General features: G+C 44.4%; 1 protein-coding gene across 1 annotated transcript; it reads left to right on the top strand.

Annotated features, from left to right (window-relative positions):
- The first annotated feature begins 1,894 nt into the window (after positions 1-1,894).
- On the top strand, positions 1,895-2,812 carry LOC145390102 (zinc finger MYM-type protein 1-like). Its single transcript, XM_080265164.1, has one exon. The coding sequence runs from the start codon at positions 1,895-1,897 to the stop codon at positions 2,810-2,812; it is 918 nt and encodes a 305-aa protein (XP_080121290.1).
- Positions 2,813-21,182: the final 18,370 nt, after the last annotated feature.

Raw genomic sequence — 21,182 nt, 5'->3', positions numbered from 1 at the left:
ATAGGGCCTACATGGTCCTAGGCTCCTAGCCTAGCCCAGCATTAACGAATCGAGTGCACGATGAGCCATTCCTGTTCGATTCCTGTCAGCTACCAGACCAGTCTACCATGTGACGCGGTTGTGTGTAGATCTCCGAGTCTGTTGGCTGTTAATTGCTTAGTTCTGTAGACACTGAATTACTGAGCAGCTGAGCTTATTAGTTGTGGTTTTTGTCTTGCACTGATTTACAGGTATGGTGTAAGTTGATTTTTTTCTACTTAAAAATGTATATAGGCTACTATAAGATTATAAGAAGCTGTGGAAGGAAGACTAAAATAGTGTGAAAATATCTGGTCTGTTGTAATGCTAATATGCAGTTTTATGCTTCTGTGATCTGTGTGCTTGTTTATGCTGTTTTCCCTGTTTATGAAAGTAACTGATGGTGGTTTATCATATTTGATCACATAGGCCGGTTTGATCATGGAACGCTACCTGTTACCCAAGATCCCCAAGAAGAGGCTGCGAGATGATGATCCTCCTACAGACACACCTGCTGTTAATGAGGACCTGGACAGTGGTGATCGTGATTGTGAGTCTGCAGCCTTACTAGGTGAGGCTAGTGCAGAACCCCAGCCACAAGAGGGCACTTCTCACACCCATGGTGAGAAACTACTACCTGGACCCAAGGACCTGAGCCAGCTTCCAGATAGTGGTCCCACCTGTCCAGACTTGAAGAGATACCCAGCCACAGAATACAGTAGCCAGTCAAGGTCATTCAACAAGAACTGGCGTGATCATCATTCGTGGCTGGAGTACTCCACGACCCTAGATGCTGCATTCTGCTTTGCATGTCGTCATTTCGGTCATGTACACTTAAGCAAATGTGAGAAGTCCTTCACCCATGACGGCTTTCGGAACTGGAAGAAGGCAACCTCATCTCTGAAGTCTCATGATAATTCAGCAGGACACAAGTTCTCTATGCAAGCTTGGGCAGAGTTTAAGATGCAGAAAACAACAGGTTCTAGGATCATACATGCTTTTAATACCAACCATGAAAAAACTGTAAAGAAAAACAGACATTACATTAGAGCAGTAATACACTTACTGCTCTACACAGGCTGCCAAAATGTTGCCCAAAGAGGTCACAAGGAAGACACTGATTCTGGCAACAAAGGTAACTTCCTGGAACTGCTGGACCTGATTTCCAGGTATGATGACATTGTCAAAAAGAAACTCAGTGGTGGTCCTGGCAATGCTAAATATACTCACCACGATATCCAAATGAACTGCTCGCCATCATAGCTTCAATAATCAGAGAGGACATCAGCAACGAGGTCCTAAGAGCAGAGCATTTTGCCCTAATGGTGGATGAGACCAAGGATATCAGCAAACAAGAACAGCTGTTCATTGTGGTGAGGTATCTCCACAAACAGAGCCTTCATGAGGTGTTCCTTGACTTCACAGCAGCCGAGGGTCTGGATGCAGACTCATTGCTCAACAAGATCTTGGAGACCCTGGCAAAATGTGGTATTGACCACAACGCCTGCATTGGCCAGTGCTACGATGGAGCTACAGTCATGTCAGGGCACATCAGTGGTATACAGGAGAGGTTTAGGAGAAAGGTACCACAGGCTGTGTATGTCCACTGTTATGCTCACAGGCTCAACCTTGTGCTCGTTGATTGTGTACACAATATCCAGGCTGCAGCAGAGTTTTTTGTGGCTATACAGATTTTGTACAAGTTCTTCTCTATGTCAGTAGTACATGAAGAATTTATAAAGGTGCAAAAAGAATTAAATCCCACAAGGCAGCACATAGAGTTGAAGCAACTGACACAAGATGGACCTTCCAACATGCTGCTTGTCTGGCAGTGAAAAGAACCCTACCTGCCATAGTGACAACCTTGAAACGTCTCATGGAGGGAGACAATGCACACACAGCCACTGAGGCAAAGGGCCTGTGCATCCTGCTAGATCAGCAATTTGTGACAATTCTGATGGCCATGGAAAAAGTGTTACTGATGACCAAACAACTGTCAAACCACCTCCAGTCACATGACCTTCAGCTGGCCTCTGCAGAGGACTTGATGCAGTCTGTCATGTCTGGACTGACAGAAATGAGGACTGAAGCTGCCTGGAAGGAGTTAGAGGAGGCTGCTGAGGAATTGTGCAAGGTAGTTGGGATACGCACTGAGACTGAGCGTCCAGGTAGACAACGATCTGCTCCCAGACACCTGGATGAATTCATCATAACATCCAGTACAGGTCAGAGGGATGGAGCTATACCAGATGCCAGGAGAAGGACCTTCTATGCCATCATAGACAGAATGCTCAATGAGCTGAGCAGGCGATTTTCATCTGATGCCTGTAATGTTCTGATGGGTGCTGCTGCCTTGAATCCTAAGCACATTACATTTCTGAACAAAAATGCGCTGTCAGGAATGGCAGCCAATTATGGAGTGGCAGAGGGTGATCTTGCAGTGAAGGTCCACCAATTGACAAGACTAATAGCTAGGAAGGGAGACAATGGCCTAGAAGTGTCCACACCACTTGAGCTCGCAGCCATGCTGGAGCCATACAAGGACGCCTTTATAGATCTGTATAAAATTGTATGCATTGCAGTGACCCTCCCTGTCACCTCAGCTGCCTATGAGAGGAGCTTCTCATGTCTGAAACTCCTCAAGACATACTTGAGGAACAGCAGTGGCAACAACCGCACCAGTAACCTTGCTGTAATATCAATTAATTCTAGGAGGGCCAAACAGCTGAACATTGATGCCATTATAGACACATTTGCTGCCAATCACCAGAACAGGCGCATAGTTTTAAAGTAACGTGACAGTCGTTACACCTTGATTTAATAATTCTTCTGCTTCTTCAGACTGTATTAACTTCATTACATAGAATTTTTTTCTGTCATGTTAACTGCTTGCTTACACATGATGTCTAAATTAATTGAGTTAAACTTCAATCTTATGGAATAAACTGGAAATAATAAATGTTATTATGTTGCGTATACATTAATCTGAATTTCCTTGCTAGTTTTATGTCTTTCATTTGGCAGAATTTTTGATGAGATAAGAAATGTTATACATTAACACCGCAGTTTCAAAGAGCACAGGTGTCTAAAATGAACCTCAGTACATTCGGATATTATGAATATGTACATACCAATTTTCCATCAACACTTCAGTTTCATGACATTTTGTGAAGCCCCCCCACATTTTACCCCAGCCCCTCCTCAGCCCCCCTAATGAAAATTTCCTGGCGCCGCCACTGCATGACAGTATTGTGATACCAACTCTAACGTATGGAAGTGAAGCTTGGATGTTGTTGGAAGGACACAAGTCAAGAGTGAGAGCAGTGGAAATGAGTTATTTAAGAGAAGCCTGTGGAGTCACATGGAGAGACAGGCTGACGAATGAGGATATAAAGGAGCGTTGTGGTGTTGATGTGGATGTGATAGGAAGCGTTATGAGGAACACACTGACGTTGTTTGGCCATGTGGAGAGGATGGACGGTGAAAGACTGACGAAGAGAGTGTATGTGAGTGAGGTGGAGGGGGAAGAGAGAGGGGGAGGCCGAGGATGAGATGGAGGGATGGGGTGGAGAGGTATATGAGAGAGGGGGGTGTGAGTTGGGAGCAGGGCAGTGAAATGGCGGGGGACAGGGCGACTTGGAGGCGATTTGTTTGTGGCCACCCCAAACGGGATTGAGGAGTCTGGCAATAGATAGATAGATAGAACTTTCAGATTCCTCCTCCTACACACTGTCCCAAATTCATTCACCAAACCTTGCAACTCTCATTCATCTTCACTCAACAATACTGTATCATCAGCAAACAGCAACACCGGAAGCTTCCAAATGCTTAACATAATGTCTGAATTAATGGCATATCTGTCACACTGATCAGAATTAAGACGTACTGTAACGATATCTTATACATGTACTTTATGGGTCATAACCAGGACAACACAACTCTCATCTAGTTCCTATGTTGATATATAAACCCAAATATCTAAGTATGTATGGACGAACTAATGGCATACTCATCATATTTATCAGAATTAACTTATTATAAATCAATTACTTACTTACTAGGTACTGTGCTATATAATAGAGTAGTTTTCTCAATATTCATTGTACTCACCAAAGATCCTGAGATGGGTGAAAACAGAGGAGGAAGGTACACACTGTCCCTGCAAGGAAAATGGAATGATTACTATAACTGCACAATATATGGCTACATAAAACTAATATTATAATTGTGGATTTCTCTCAGAATAAGGCATAAAAAATTGTCATTCCAATTTGCGAATATCTCTGCACGTACATGTTATCTCATGCATGGTGTACACTAACATTTTTTTTTATATATATGCTTGCCTGGTGCACGTGTGAGTGAATGTGTGAATATTTTACGTATACATGTGTGTGTGTGTGTGTGTGTGTGTGTGAGCGCATGTGTTTGCTTCGTGTTCCATGTGTTTTCTGTATCTGGTGCCCCGTTATTCGTCTGTTTTATATATTTTGTTTGTGCTTTGTGTTACTGGAGCTTTATATGCTTGTATGTCTCGTGTGACTAAAGGTGAACTGCTTAAGAACAGTTCCTTTTATAGATACGATTGCTTCTTCAGGAATACAGCAAATGTTTTCAGTTTATTTCGCTCTGTGGACGAGTGTATAACAGCGTCGTGGAAAATACTGGAATTAGAAAAACTGCAGTAGATACAGCCTTGTGTACCAGATATCCTGCCCAAGTTTCATTAGCAGATACGTTGTCCAAGTTGAATAAAATCGTCTGAAGTAAGAATAAGCTTGAAGATACATTGCTGTACTGAAAGTCATTGGATATGCCTTGTTTTATGTCTTTTCATATGTGGCTGCCAGATAACAGACTCAGGTTCAGTCATTTATGGCAAGCGTTAATAGATATGCTCAGTGCCTCCTACTTCCCTCTCGTGCAAGGGTGTTTATTGTCTATTACACTCCTGCTATTGGTAATTTGTCAAGAGCATGTTTTTAGCTTCCTACCTCCCTCGTGCAAGGCTTTTTACTGCTGATTACACACACCATAAAGGGAGTCGCACACGTCCTGTCTGATTAAACAATGACAACTCTCTCAAATCATTCATGGTCTTCTCATAGCCTTCATCAGCCTCTGAACCACGTAGTCTCGTCTGCTTATACTTGAACTCCTCATAGTCCTCATCAGCCTAAGAACTACCTATGACTAGCATCCAGCACGGTAAATGTTTCCCTGGTGTACAGGAAACCATTTGGCTTGTCACTCAGTGTAGAGTCACCCACAGGCAGAAGGAAGGGGAAAGAATGAAGGAAAGAAAGACAGAAGAGGGGTGTAAAGTCACCTGTAAGCAGAAGGATGAGGAAAGAATTAAGGAAAGAAAGAGAGAAGAGGATGGAAGGAAAGAAGGATGGAGGAGAGGAAAGGGCAGACCCTCGAGAGCAGCTCTACAACGAGTGAGTGGATGGTGAGCGCTCCCACCTACCACAAATAATAATAATCGTAACATTAATAAGTACTTTAATAACCCTGTCTCCTGCCATTTCACTGATCCCCCTCCTTATATACCTCTCTCCATTCCTACCTTATCCTCAGTCTCCCCTTCCTTCTCCCTCAACTCCCTATGCCAAATGAGGAGGATGGTGGACCGTAGGAGAAAAGAGAACTTCTGGTTTCCTGGTCCAGGCAGCTATTAATATTAACGTGGGCAGCTGGCTGGTATTAATTTGGCTTTCTTCTCCCCCCCCTCTCCCTCTCTGTAGGCGGTTTCCATGGCTCAGTCAACCCACACACCTGAAAATATACTTCACACATTGCTCCTTTCCTTTCAAACCTTGTTTTACAAAATTAGCTTGTTGGTAGCATTAACATTATCATGTGGAGTCAACATGTTTTAAATAACTTGTCAATACCAAATGCAATATGTTTTCAATAATAATTCATCCATCCATCCATCATCCAATCCTACATTGCCCCATGTGGAGCATAGGAGCTCGGGGCTAGGTAATTGGTCCTGAGACTATGATAAGAGAGTGACCAGCCTCACTCATTTCTGAGTGGCATTATTAAGTAATGCAATCAACCCCAACCACCCCTTGGATATAAACCTTCACCGGCTCAATCCAATTGGAACATCACAATTATCCAGTCAATCACCTGGCGCCAAAATTTGGCTATATGGTTACAAATCAGCATAGTAAATGGTTTCCTGGTGCACAGGGAAACCATTTGACGGTGGTCACTCAGTGTAGTCACCCACAGGCTGAAGAAGGAAGGGGAAAGAACAGGAAAGAAAGACAGAAGAGGGAATGTAAAGTCACCCGTAGGCAGAAGGACAAGGAAAGAATGAAGGAAAGAAAGACAGAAGAGAATTGAAGGAAAGAAGGATGGAGGAGAGGAAAGGGCAGACACCCGAGAACAGCGCTACATCGAGTGAGTGGATGGTGAGCGCCCCCACCTACCACAAATAATAATAATAGTAATAATAATAACTACTTTAAGAATAAAGAGAACTACTCTAAGTCTCAATGGTATGCCTAATGGGCCACATCCCCACACATCATTCAAGGCCCTGAAATTCTGATACCACAACACAGGGCATAACTATCCACACACAGGAGGAGGCAGTAGCCTGGGCCTAACAGGGTAGTACTCCCGAGGGGAATGGGAATGTGGAATGTTGGTGATAGGAAGAGCTGCAGCTCCTGTTTCAATTGGCTATCTAACCATCCCCCTTTGCTGACCTTTTTCAGTGTGACAGTAACATATGAAAGTAGACCAGCATACTCTCCCAAACATTTCCTCTAACCATCTATGCACCACACCACATGCACTTTACATTTCACACAACGTATCCCACTACGCTACAGGGGTTGGCGCCAGCAAGGGCATGCGGCCAGGAAACTACTGCTCGGCCCGTTACCGAAAGTAGGCGGACTTCTGGGGGAGGCGTGGTGTGGGTTCCCGCCGGCATAGATCATGGGTCCAGGGCGAGATGGGGCTCGGGCCTGTGCTAGAGAGGTACAGGGCATTGCGGTTCCCAGGCTGCTGCTTACGCCCAATAGAGAGGGGCCCGAACCTGGGAGTAGCACGCTCCCAGAGAGGCTGCCCTATCAGTGGGTGTATAATAGGCGAGGAGGAAGTTGCAGTGCTTGGAAGACGCGGCTTGGAGGGTGTCCCTGCAGCTGTCCTGGCAGGATGCCCCGAGGGGCCACTACTGCACAGCCACTGGTAAGCCCTGGTGGGCTAGGGGTCCCAGAGATCCATTGCCTGGACCTGGGACTGTGCAGTGAGTGGGACCTGTGCTGTGTCTGTCCCCCTTTATTAATACTGAAGATGACAAAACAAAATAAGTTTCAAAGCAAGCCTGAGGACAGTAAATCACCCATGGGGATGAGGGTGGGTTCATGGAACGTGGGAAGTTTGAGGGGAAGAGCAGGGGAAGTCGTTGAGGCATTCAGTAGGAGGTGGGTGGATGTGGCGTGTTGGCAGGAAGTCCGGTACAGGGGTGGATCAGCCAGAGAGATTGTTGGGAAGGACTGTTGCTATAAGTTGTTTTGGCAGGGGGGGACAGACGGATATGGAGGTGTTGGTGTGATGGTTGTGGAGAAATGGGTGGAATATGTTATAAATGTTTTGAGAGTAAGCGATAGGATATTGGTAGTGAAAATTCTGTTAGAAAGGCTGTGATTATATTCGCATATGCTCCACAGGCAGGATTGGATGAATCAGAGAAAGATAGATTTTGGGATGATTTAATACGTGTAGTGGGTGGTATGCGGGATGATGAGATAGTGACTTTGGGAGAGGACTTAAATGGTCATGTAGGTGAAGCAGCACAAGGTTATGAAGGAGTGCATGGGGGATGTGCAAATGGTCTAAGGAACGCAGAAGGGGAAAGGATACTCGAGTTTGGGGAGGCAACGGACATGATTGTGTGCAACACATATTTTAGGAAAAGAGACAGTAGGTTAATTACGTATGAGTCTGTGGGAAATAGCAGTCAGATAGATTATTTTCTGGTTAGGAGGGCCGATAGGAGGTTAGTGAGGTATGTTAAAGTTATAGGAAGTGAGGAGTGTGTGCAGCAGCACAAACTATTGATTTGTGATATGGTGCTTAAAGAACAAGTGATGAAAAAGAGGACTTATGTACCTAGGAGGAAAATATGAAAGCTGAAAAACCAAGTAGTAAGGGATGCCTTCTATAGCGAGTTGAGGAGAGTGGTGGCTGAACAGGGAGCTGTAGACAGAGGCGTTAATGAACAGTACAGAGCCCTCAAGAAATATTTCTTGAGAGTTACTGATGTAACATGCGGCTGGACAAGAGGACCACCAAGACATAAAGTAACTTGGTGGTGGGATGAGGGTGTAGAAGCTGCAATTAAGGAGAAAAGAAGGCTTTTCCGGGAATGGAAGAAGGGTGGTAGCAAAGAGGAATATTTGGCTGCCAAGCGTAGGGCTAGGAAAGAGGTATACAGGGCAAAGTCTGAGTCACAGAGACAATTACTTGATAACCTAAATCATGGAGAAAGGAAAAATATATTTAGGGTGGCACGTCAGGTGAAGAGGGATAATCGGGATATCATAGGTAAGCAGTGTGTGAAGAATGATGAAGGAAAGGTAGTGGTGAACAGTGAGGATATTAAAGATGCATGGAGAGAGCATTATAACCGGTTGTTGAATGAGGAGTTTGACTGGGACAGGGAAGGTTTGGAGCCAGCAGATCCAGTGTCTGGCCCTTGGCCTTTGATTGATACTGCTACTGTGAGTGAGGCAATAGGCAGGATGAGGGTGGGGAAGGCAGCAGGTGTGTCTGGGTTGACGCCGAAATGTTGAAGGCCTCAGGCGATATAGGGGTGAGTTTAGTCACTGACCTGATAAATAGGATTATTTATGAGTGTGTTGTCCCAGATGATTGGCTGAAGTGTGTAATTGTAAATGTGTATAAAGTGATGCCCTGGAAAGAGGAAATTACAGATGTATAAAGCTTTTAGATCAGATAATGAAGGTAATGGAGAGAGTTTTAGAAGGTATGATTAGAGAAAGAGTGAATATTGATGAGATGCAGTTTGGGTTTATGCCAGGTAGGGGGACCACTGATGCCATATTCATTGTTTGACAGCTTCAGGAAAAATATATATTGGTAGGAGAAGGGATCTTTATTTCGTTTTTGTTGATTTGGAAAAGGCCTTTGACAGAGTCCCTAGAGAGGTGGTGAAGTGGGCAATGAGAAAGCTTGGCTTGGAGGAGTGGCTGGTTAGGGTGGTTATGGCCATGTATGTGGGTCCTCACACCCAGGTGAGAGTGAATGGAGATTTGAGTGATGAGTTTTCCGTGAATGTTGGTGTGCATCAGGGGTCAGTCTTGAGTCCCACGTTGTTTATCATGGTACTTGAAGCCCTTTCACGTGACTTTAGAAACGGACTCCCGTGGGAGTTGTTGTATGCTGATGATTTGGTGTTGATTGCAGAGAATGAAAGGGAGGCGGAGGAAAGGTTTAGGAAGTGGAGAGATGGTATGGGGCAAAAGGGTTTAAGGGTAAATGCAGATAAAACAAAAGTGATGATATCTAGGGTTGGTGGCGGTACTGTCAAAGACGAGGGAGAGTGGCCATGTGCAGTTTGCCATAAGGGCGTGGGAAGTAATTCCATCTTGTGCGGTGTGTGTGATAAATGGGTGCATAAGAGATGTAGTGGTATCAGAGGTAGACTGCGAGATAATGCTGATTTTATGTGTACGGCGTGTCGGGGTGAGCAGATGGAGATTGTCAGAGGTGAAATGATTGAACTTGCTGGTGAATCTCTTGAGTGTGTGGAAGAGTTTTGTTATGTGGGAGACATGTTGTGTGCTGGAGGTGGGGCTGGAGCTAGCTCTGTGGCTAGGGTGAGAAGTGGTTGGAAGAAGTTCAGGGAGCTCTTGCCTCTCCTGACATTGAGAGGGCTCTCCCTACGTGCTAAGGGGTCTTTGTATGCAGCATGTGTTAGGAGTGTAATGCTGTATGGCAGTGAGACCTGGGCAGTGAAGGAGGAAGACATTCGATGGCTCAGACATACAGAAATGACAATGATTAGGTGGATGTGCAGTGCGTCCCTGCGTCCAAGGCCTGGAGGGGCTGGGTTTACAATGGAAGAGTTGAGAGGTAGGATGGGACTGGAGTGTATTGGTGTTGTGATGAGGAGAGGTAGCTTGAGGTGGTTTGGACATGTGGAGAGGATGGGGGATGATAATTGGGTGAGGAAGGTGAGAAGTGTTAATATTGGGGGTGGGGTTATGAGGGGTAGACCAAGAAAGACATGGGACAAGGTCATGAAGTGTGACCTTAGGGTTAAGGGACTGAACAGGGAGGCTGCAATGGATCGTGCAGCGTGGAGAGCCGCCATTAGGTGACCAAGGCCGACACATGCAAGCATGTTGGAGCCTTTAAAAACGAAAACGAAAACGAAACACATGCATTTCATAAAACCCATCCAATAATCCATCCAACTTTTCAAGTTAAATAAGTGCTGTCAACCCTCATCATGTACTCCCCCATACAAATGTCATCCAATCATCATCTATCTGCTCAGCAAAAAATCTAACACACACCAAAATGAGATACTGGTCTCTGGTTTGAATAAATCTACACTACCTGTCTACATATAGCCGGACCCTTTAATCCTGTAAGGGGTGGCCACAAACAAATTGCCTCCAAGTCACCCTGTCTCCTGCCATTTCACTGATCCCCCCCTCTCATATACCTCTCCATTCCTACCTTATCCTCAGTCTCCTCTTCCTTCTCCCTCAACTCCTTATGCCAAATGAGGAGGATGGTGGACCGTAGGAGAAAGGGAACTTCTGGTTTCCAGTCCAGGCAGCTGGCTGGTATTAACGTGGCAGCTGGTTGGTATTAATTTGGCTTTCTTCTCCCCCCCTGCTCCCTCTCTGTAGGCAGTTTCCATGGCTCAGTCAACTCACACACCTGAAAATATACTATACATTAGTTCTTTCCTTTCAAACCTTGATTAACAAAAGTAGCTTGTTGGCAGCAAGAACATTATCATCTGGAGACAACATGAGTTAAATAACTTGGCAATACCAAATGCAAGATGTTTTTAATAATAATTCATCCATCCATCCATCATCCAATCCTACATTGCCCCATGTGGAGCATAGGAGCCCAGGGCTAGGCAATTGGTCCCGACAATTAAGATGAGAGTGACCAGCCTCACTCATCCCTGAGTGGCATTACATAAGCAATCAACCCCAACCACCCCTTGGATATAAACCTTCACCGGCTCAATCCAATTGGAACATCACAATTACCCACTAAATCACCAGGCGCCAAAATTTGGTTATATGGTTACAACCCAGCATAGTAAATGGTTTCCTGGTGCACAGGAAACCATTTGACTTGTCACTCAGTGTAGTCACCCACAGGCTGAAGGAAGGGGAAAGAATGAAGGAAAGAAAGACAGAAGAGGGAATGTAAAGTCACCCGTAGGCAGAAGGACAAGGAAAGAATGAAGGAAAGAAAGACAGAAGAGAATAGAAGGAAAGAAGGATGGAGGAGAGGAAAGGGCAGACACCCGAGAACAGCACTACATCGAGTGAGTGGATGGTGAGCGCCCCCACCTACCACAAATAATAATAATAGTAATAATAATAACTACTTTAAGAATAACGAGAACTACTCTAAGTCTCAATGGCATGCCTAATGGGCCACATCCCCACACATCATTCAAGCCCCTGAAATCCTGATACCACAACACAGGCATAACTATCCACACACATGCATTTCATAAAAACCATCCAATAATCCATCCAACTTTTCAAGTTAAATAAGTGCTGTCAACCCTCATCATGTACTCCCCATACAAATGTCATCCAATCATCATCTATCTGCTCAGCAAAAAATCAAACACACACCAAAATGAGATACTGGTCTCTGGTTTGAATAAATCTACACTACCTGTCTACCTATAGCAGGACGCCTTAATCCTGTAAGGGGTGGCCACAAACAAATTGCCTCCAAGTCACCCTGTCTCCTGCCATTTCACTGATCCCCCCTCTCATATACCTCTCCATTCCTACCTTATCCTCAGTCTCCCCTTCCTTCTCCCTCAACTCCCTATGCCAAATGAGGAGGATGGTGGACCGTAGGAGAAAGGGAACTTCTGGTTTCCTGTCCAGGCAGCTGGCTGGTATTAACGTGGCAGCTGGTTGGTATTAATTTGGCTTTCTTCTCCCCCCCTGCTCCCTCTCTGTAGGCGGTTTCCATGGCTCAGTCAACTCACACACCTGAAAATATACTATACATTAGTTCTTTCCTTTCAAACCTTGATTAACAAAAGTAGCTTGTTGGCAGCAAGAACATTATCATCTGGAGACAACATGAGTTAAATAACTTGGCAATACCAAATGCAAGATGTTTTTAATAATAATTCATCCATCTATCCATCATCCAATCCTACATTGCCCCATGTGGAGCATAGGAGCCCAGGGCTAGGCAACTGGTCCCGACATTTAAGATGAGAGTGACCAGCCTCACTCATTCCTGAGTGGCATTACATAAGCAATCAACCCCAACCACCCCTTGGATATAAACCTTCACCAGCTCAATCCAATTGGAACATCACAATTACCCACTAACCCACCAGGCGCCAAAATCTGGTTATATGGTTACAACCCAGCATAGTAAATGGTTTCCTGATATAGACATAATTTCCATCAGTAACCTTCAGAATGACACCAAGGTGTAATGTACAAAATAATTCGCTATGGAAAAGGTGTTAGGAAATCTCAAGTCACATATAATATGGCCCAAAAGCTTATGACATCTAACCTTCAATCCGATGACCTAACAGTAATGAGGGGGATATGAAGACTAAAGCTCACCCTTTCAATCAGGAAAGGTTGCTTCCTAAATGAATAAAATTGCTTGTCGGTATCCACACTATAATGAACCCCTTCAATACGATGTCTACTAGATTTAATTATTGCAACTACCAGGAGATTTTATTCAACTTATGACATCTCAAAACTCTTCACCTTAAGTGGAACTGCCGAGACAGACAAAGAAAGAGACAGACGGAAGCAGAGACTAACAGAGAGACAGAGGCACAGGCAGAGGAAGATTTAGAGGAAGAGAGATTGGATCAGTTACAAGGACAGGGAAAACTGAGGAGAGGAAATCAGGTAAGGAGAAGGGTAGAAAGACCGAGAGAGAGACTGAGACAGAGAGCAGGAGGCAGAGACAGAGAACATGATGCAGAGGTGAGTGCATGCAACTGAATGAGGTAAACGTGAGAGGATGCGGGGTTTGGAAGTGGACGAAATGGAACGATTCTTTCAGTCCAAAATGGAAGAGGCTGAAAGAGTGCGTATGATGGGAGCAAGAAAGAGGAAGGAGAAAATAAGTTACTTAATGACCAAGTGTAAGATGGTGAATTGAAGTAGGAAATGCAAATGTGGAAGACAGGAAGACAAAAGATTATTAATGAGAAGCAGTGGAAAATAGTGATTTGAAAGCAGGAAATGCATACATGGAAGGCAAGACAATGCTTGATAGTGTCCTGGTACCAACACAGACGTCAGGCAGTGAAATCTGAACAGTGATAGCGAGGTAAACAAAGAATATTTACACTCCCACTATATTTTGCATTCTGAAGTAAGGCGAAGAGCTGTGAAATACAACACTTTCTGTTTAAATTTTAACAATTGAACAGAAGACAGAGCTGTGAAATAACTATGCACCTCACATTTCAAGAAATATATTATAATTTTTAGCATAAACATATATTTTGGCTACTCAGAACTATCATACACGCTGAAATGTATGGGAATATACTGTTTGGTTTCAGTTTCATGGATGGGAGAGAGTTCGTTACCTTTCTGTTTGATTTAGTTCAGGAAGACAGCTGTTCAGGAGAGGAGCATAAACACCCCAAAAGGGAGAGAGAGAGAGAGAGAGAGAGAGAGAGAGAGAGAGAGAGAGAGAGAGAGAGAGAGAGTATATATTTTTCCTTATAGAAAACATCTCACACACCCGAAACACACACATATACACACTCAAACAGACAGACACACACACAAACTCATACTTGTATACCGAACCGGCGAAACTTGGACTGTTACACCCGTAGACTCTCAGAGAGCATAATTTCTTATATAGCGATTTTATGGGCGACCGAAAGTTAGGTTAGGTCACTTTGGGCAGGGTTTGGTCTGATTAGATAATTTTTGGTTGGGTTGGGTTCAGATCGACTAGACATAGACGGATTAGGTTAGATTGCTTTAGAATAGCTCGGTTTTGATATATTTTGGGTTGGGTTCTATTGGGTTGGGTTAGGCTGGGTTAGGTTCGGTTGGATTAGGTTATTTGAGGCTTGAGTGGGTTTCGTTAGGTCGGGTATGGTATGGTTAAGTGAGACTGGATAGGATTACGTAGGGTTAGAGGCGGTTAGGCTGCGTCAGAATTGGTTAGGTTAGGTATGGGGAAGTTACGTGAGATAGAGAGGTTAAATACAATTAGACTGGGTTAGGTGAGGTTAAGTTAGATTAGTTTGGGTTATTTAAGGTTGAATTACGTCATTCGAGGTTAGGCAGTGTTCAGTTCGAGCAAATATGGATAAGTTAGGCAAGACTGGCTTAAAATAAGACTCAGAAAGCGTTATAAACGCAACCCCCTTCTCCCATCTGATTCTGTGACCTACGTTTTGGCTTCAGTCTTTCTCTCCCTATTTCACTCTCTCGTAAAAGTCTTGGTCCCTGTCGAAACGCCTAAATTTACTGCATTGTCAAAGTGGTTTATGCATTGCGGTCTTTTGTTGGTCGGTCCTTCCAAAGTCAAGTATCGCGGAGGTGGACGTGGTTTTGTGTGTGTGTGTGTGTGTGTGTGTGTGTGTGTGTGTGTGTGTGTGTGTGTGTGTGTGTGTGTGTGTGTGTGTGTGTGTGTGTGTGTGTGTGTGTGTGTGTGTGTGTGTGTGTGTGTACTTGAGTAATGCCCACATGGACACACAAATGCCTGGACAGTAGTGTGTGTGTGTATTAAAAAAAAAAATTGATAGAGAGGGAGGCGGGGTGAGTCAGCATCCATGTTCTTGAGTATCCCAAGCGTTTTAAGCCAAATTACATGCGCTGGGGAGACAGTTGGACTTTGCACCTTACGTCAGGGATCCATAAGGCCTATTTTCCCTCATCCAGGTCGGCGTTGGTATAGGGAAAAATTACCCTTCAGTCACCGACCCTTAAGGATCGGGATGGGGCCACAGGGGGTAGTTCCACTCTATAAACTTTATCCAAAAACAAGCACCTTTTCCATGCTCTCTTTCTTCTTTCCTTATCCATCCGTTCCTTCCTTTCCCCCCTTCCTTCCTAACCTCCTTTCCTCGCTACCTCCGCCCTTCCTTCCTTCTTTTCGTCTCCACCTTCCCTTTCCTTCCTTCCTTCCTTCCTTTCTTCTCTACCATCTCCTTCCTTCCTTCATTCATTCACTCATTCATATCCTACTTCCCTCCCTCCCACCCTCCCTTTTTCCCTTCCTTCCTCGCCACCACGGCAGGATGCAAGAGGCAGCCACTTTTCCCTGCGTGTGGTTGTAAACGTGGGCGATAATATGTATTTATAAGGTAAGTCTTCCCCTGAGGCGGCTTATAGGGACTCACCGATATTGGAAGAAGAGGGACTGGAGGCAAAGTGATGGACGAGATGCGTGTGAAGGAAGAGACGGAGAGAAAAAGTGACCAACAAGATGAGGGGAAGAAGAAAGGAGTGTTGCAGGAAAGAAGGAAGAAAGGACGGGGGGGGGGGGAGGAAGTGGGTGAGGAGATGAAATAAAGTGAGGAAGGATAAACGAAGTGAAGAGAAAAAGAGATGAAACTATAGCCTGCAAGACAAAGTGCTGGGAGGTGGGGTTGCCATGCCCGTACAAAAAAAAGTTTCATTTCCAGTCCTACACTCCTATCAGTTTCAGTTGCATTATCTGACAGGCGGGGAACTAGGGGTCAAAAACCAATCTTCCTCTTCCCCATGGATAGCATTATATTCCTACAGGTATATATCTTCATACTTAAGTCTTTCTATTAATTTAAGGTCTGGCCACAGTAAAAAGAAAGCAAAGTCTAACCAGATTGTAAATTTATATGACCAATCTCTCTCTCTCTCTCTCTCCTGTTTTGTAAGGCAACCATCAACTAATTTCCTCTCCTCCTCTTCCTCCTGCTTCTCTGCCGTCCATCATCGGCTTATCTCTCTCCTCTCTCTCTCTCCCTTTCTGTCACCCATTATTTTCTCCTTCATCCATTTGCATCCCTCGCATTATCCCCTCATTTGTTCCCCTAATCTCTCTCTTCTCTAATCTCTGTCTCTGTCTGTTTGCCCGTCTGTCTTTCTGTCTATTTATCTACATTGTTACTCTCCCCCACCTCCTACTCTTACATCCCTCCCACCCCCCACCTCTCTCTCTCTCTCTCTAACACGTCTATATTTTGAATTAGGGAAGCAAATGGCTAAACTGAGGGTTGTACTTTGTAGGCAAACCTAATCCTCTTACATACACATCTCTCTCTCTCTCTCTCTCTCTCTCTCTCTCTCTCTCTCTTAACTGCCTTAACAGAAACGAACTGTAATATTCCTCATACTAATGACGGACTGATATAGACAGATAAATACTGAGAGAGAGAGAGAGAGAGAGAGAGAGAGAGAGAGAGAGGAACAGAAGCACAGCCGGCAAAAGAGCAAGAAGATGAAAGGCCTTGGAAAAGACTATGAATTATGGATACCTGGAATGAATACCGCGATGATGAATGAATGTGATATGAATGTTGTGGAAATTTATGATGTTGAAGGAATGTTAAGTCAATGTTGCAATGTTGTGATGTGGAGGGAATGTTGTGATGTGGAGGGAATGTTGTGATGTAGAGGGAACGTTATGATGTGGAGGCAATGTTATGATGTGGAGGGAATGTTGTGATGTGGAGGGAATGTTGTGATGTGGAGGGAATGTTGTGATGTGGAGGGAATGTTATGATGTGGAGGCAATGTTATGATGTGGAGGCAATGTTGTGATGTGGAGGGAATGTTGTGATGTGGAGGGAATGTTGTGATGTGGAGGGAATGTTGTGATGTGGAGGGAATGTTGTGATGTGGAGGGAATGTTGTGATGTGGAGGGAATGTTGTGATGTGGAGGGAATGTTGTGATGTGGAGGGAATGTTGTGAGGGAATGTTGTGATGTGGAGGTAATGTTGTGATGTGGAGAGATTTCAACTTAATGCCATTCCCTTATTCCCCTCTTTTTCACATGCTTGCCTTCTATACACATCCTCTCTCTCTCTTTAATCCCTCCACCCCCGTGTCTTTCCTCCACTCAGCACAAGTCCATTACGACATCTTTAACGGAGTAATTGTGATCCACTATGATTCTCTCTCTCAGACCACGGAGCTGAGCAGACGTGCTGACCTACCACTCTGTCTAGTACTCACACTCACGAGTTTGAGCAATGGATATTTCTGTGCTTCAAACACTGATATCTACTCAAGATAAGGCATATCAAGGCGCACTGGAAATTTTCATGAAGCAAGTAAATGAAAAACTGCAAGCATTCCAAGTAACGGTGAATGAACTCACTAAAAGCTTGGAGTTCAAGCAAGGAGAAGTAGCGGACTTGCAACACCAAACAAAGCAGTTGGAAAATGATAAGAAAGGCAAAGAAACCTTGATCAAGAAATTGACAGATGATCTAAATGCAAGTGAGAAAGTAATTCAAGAACTAGAAGAACGCTGCAATTACCAAGAGGATTATAGTCGCCGAAATAATATCAAAATAACTGGCCTAGAGGAAAGTCAAGAAGGTGAAACCTGGGAACAGTCCACCGTTCATGTCTGGAAGTTGTTGGAAGAAAGGCTTCAATTACCCAAGATCAACCTGGAGCGGGTTCACCGAGTTGGACGACGACATGACAACAAGCCTCGGCCAATTATAGCCCGCTTCTTAAGATTCAGTGATCGTGAGGCGGTGCTCCGGAAGGCAGCAAAACTACGAGGTACAGGAATTTACATAAATGAAGATCTATGTCCAGCCTCGCAAGAAATAAGAAGAACGAAGTTACCCTTACTCAAGCAGGCCAGGAGTGAAGGAAAAATAGCATATTTCAATCACACTAAACTAGTCATCAAGGAAAGACCGGTAACGAGCAGGAACGATGGTCCGAATGGTGGTGCTGTTGCTCGCCGTAGTCTTGGTGCTGGCGTTGGTGCAGAGGGAATCATCACTGGTGCCTCGCTTAGTGCAGGTGGCAGTAGAAGTGCTGGTGATCCTGGTGCTGGTGCAGGCTCCTTCATTGCTGATGGAGCAGTCGCTGGTGGTAGCACTGGTGTTGGTGAACGGACTGGTGGTGTTGGTGAGGCAGTTGCCACTCGCACAACCAGTATGGAGGGAGCAAAAGGCGCCACCGGTACTGCTGATGCTACTGATATACCAGGTGTTGATGGACGTGCCACGGCTGGATTAAGCATGTGGGAGGCCCGGGGCCCGCTTGGAAGGGAGGCCCCCTTTCCAACTCCCCCAATGGCATACACCACAGACTGGTAACCTAAATCCTAATATATAAATAGGACACTTTTAGTTAGGAAATACTGAACGGGGACTATTCATCCAATGCTGTAATATGTAATGCATAAACACGAAATGAAATGAACACAAGTTGCTCTGGTGGGAGGCCCCCTCTTGGTGGGTGGCCCAGGGCCCGGGCCCCTTGGGGCCCCCCCCTTAATCCGGCGGTGGGACGTGCTCCTTCGGGCAAGGAGTATGCTACCAGAAAGAATACAAGAGTATCTAAGAAATAAGTAGCTAAGTAACAGTTACCTGGACATTTTTTTTTCCTTTAATTTTTTTTTTTTTTTTGCATGTTAGATAACAGTAATTTTTTTTTCATTTTATAGTCTTAATGATGCAGAGCTTGTTAGGCTGTCGACATAATTACCATAACTATCCTCTAACAGTCATCGATAAAATGATGTTTAATCCATTTCAGTACAACGAAAGTGACAAAGTAGACAATAACTTGACTGATTATGAATCAGATGAACTTACATGTAACTACTACTTTTCTGATTCTATGTTTAAACTTACTGATACCAGCCTCAAGTTGCTGTCATATAATATCAACAGTGTTCCACTACATTTGGAATCATTATTTGACCAATGCTTACATTCTCTAGAGATTAAATTTGACATTATTGGATTATGTGAAACAAGATTAACTGGTGTTTTATATGTTATGTATTTGTGTGTGTGTGTGTGTGTGTGTGTGTATATTTATATATATATATATATATATATATATATATATATATATATATATATATATATATATATATGTATGTATTTTTTTTAGCTCAGTCACGAATGCTCCTTACTTAACTATTGCATGAGGTCCGTAAGAGAGTCTCGACTCATCGGACCTATATGTGCGTATATGTAAAGTTTTCCAATATTGTACTATCTGTTGTGGACAACAAAAAAATATCAATAAAATCTCTCTCTCTCTCTCTCAATTCTTCTTCATTTCTTGAATCCTTCTCTCCCTCACTCCATCTAACCAATCCTTCCTCCCTCTCCTTCCCATCTCTTCAGATATCTTCCCTCCCTCCACTTCACTCTCCTTTCCTCCACTCTACTTCTCTACACTTCTTCTCCCTCTCTCACTTCTCCTTTCTTTCCTTCCTTCTTCTTCATTCTACTTATTCTTTCCAACTCTTCATCTTTCCCTCCCACACGTTCCTTCCCTCCATTCCTCTTTCTTTTCCCCCTTCTCCCTCCTTCTCTCCTTCCCAACCTTCTCCTTCCTTCCCTCCTCTTCAGCTTTCTCCATCCTTCCTTCCCTCCTCTTCAACTTTCTCCTCCTTCCTTCCCTCCATCTTCCTCCAACCTCCCTCCACTTCCTCTCCCTCCTCCACCCCGCCTCAGTGAACCAGCTGGAGCAACAATACGTGAGGAATAAATTTCTGGCGCTGTCACCCCAACACTCCAGATTACAGTCCAGAGAGCCAACACCCCCGTTACACAGGCCAGGCGTCACCCAGGCTGGCAAGTATATAGGCCAGGAATCATATAAGGTGCCAGGTATATAGGGCAGCAGCGTCATGAGGTCAAGTTACGTTACAGGATGGAGCTGCAGGGCATGGTACTGCAGGTGTGTATAGGGCAGAGGGTTGATGCTATATAGGGCAGGAGTATCACACGGTTGGGTTATGCAGGGTCAAGTTACGTCTAGTGCTGTTACGTATGGTCCAGTTACGCGGGTGTTGTTACAAAGGACTGAATTACATAGGGTACGAGGTATATAGGGTGTGAGGGATACCATGTACAGGAGGCGTGACATAGGATATAACAATATGACACGTCACATAGGGTAGAATCATACAGGGCAGTATTACATACATTAGAATCATATAGGACAAGGTTTCATAGGGTGGAATTATACAGGACAGAGTTATATAAGGCAAACGTAGGGCACGGTAATATAAACCCGTTACAAAGACGCATCGCGACAAACGGGACCCTCATCACACAGGACACACGTCACACAGCATACATAATACACAGCTCCCGTCACAAATATGGCTGAGTCACATACTGTAGGGCAAACGTATAATATAAACCCAAAGTCATAAACAGACTCTTTACCACACTTTTCATATAAGGCAGCTATACAGGGTAGAGTCAAAGGGCAAGGGACACATAGGGGAGTAATAAAACAGGGTAGAGTCCAAGGCAAAAGACACACAGGGCTGAATTACATATGGGAAACGTGCAATAAACCCCAGGTCACAACTAAACCCTCCATCACAAGTATGATATTGGGCATTTGTCACACAGGGTAGGGTCACACAGGCCTTATATAGGCTGCCATAGGCCACCCTCACGTCCATCCCTACGGTTATGAAGGCCACGGATCAGATCTATTGCATTTCCTTCCTTTTTCTTTCTCTTCAATTCTCCCCTTTTCTCTCCTCTCCTCATTTACTCCTTTCCTCCGTCTTCCATTACCTAGCTTTTCTTTCTTGCTCATACTTTTTCCCTCCACTCTATTATCTGGTTTCTTCTACCTCCCCGCTTTCTGTGTGTGTGTGTGTGTGTGTGTGTGTGTGTGTGTGTGTGTGTGTGTGTGTGTGTGTGTGTGTGTGTGTGTGTGTACA

The sequence above is a fragment of the Coenobita brevimanus genome, unplaced genomic scaffold (assembly GCF_032717465.1).
Source record: "Coenobita brevimanus isolate Jiangsu-jjx unplaced genomic scaffold, ASM3271746v2 jjx.HiC_scaffold_2831, whole genome shotgun sequence".
Taxonomy (NCBI): Eukaryota; Metazoa; Arthropoda; class Malacostraca; order Decapoda; family Coenobitidae; genus Coenobita; species Coenobita brevimanus.
This window is presented reverse-complemented; position numbering and strand designations above follow the sequence as displayed.

Coding starts and splice junctions, on each gene's coding strand:
- LOC145390102 (XM_080265164.1), top strand. CDS start 1,895: ATGGAGGGAGACAATGCACACACAGCCACTGAGGCAAAGGGCCTGTGC.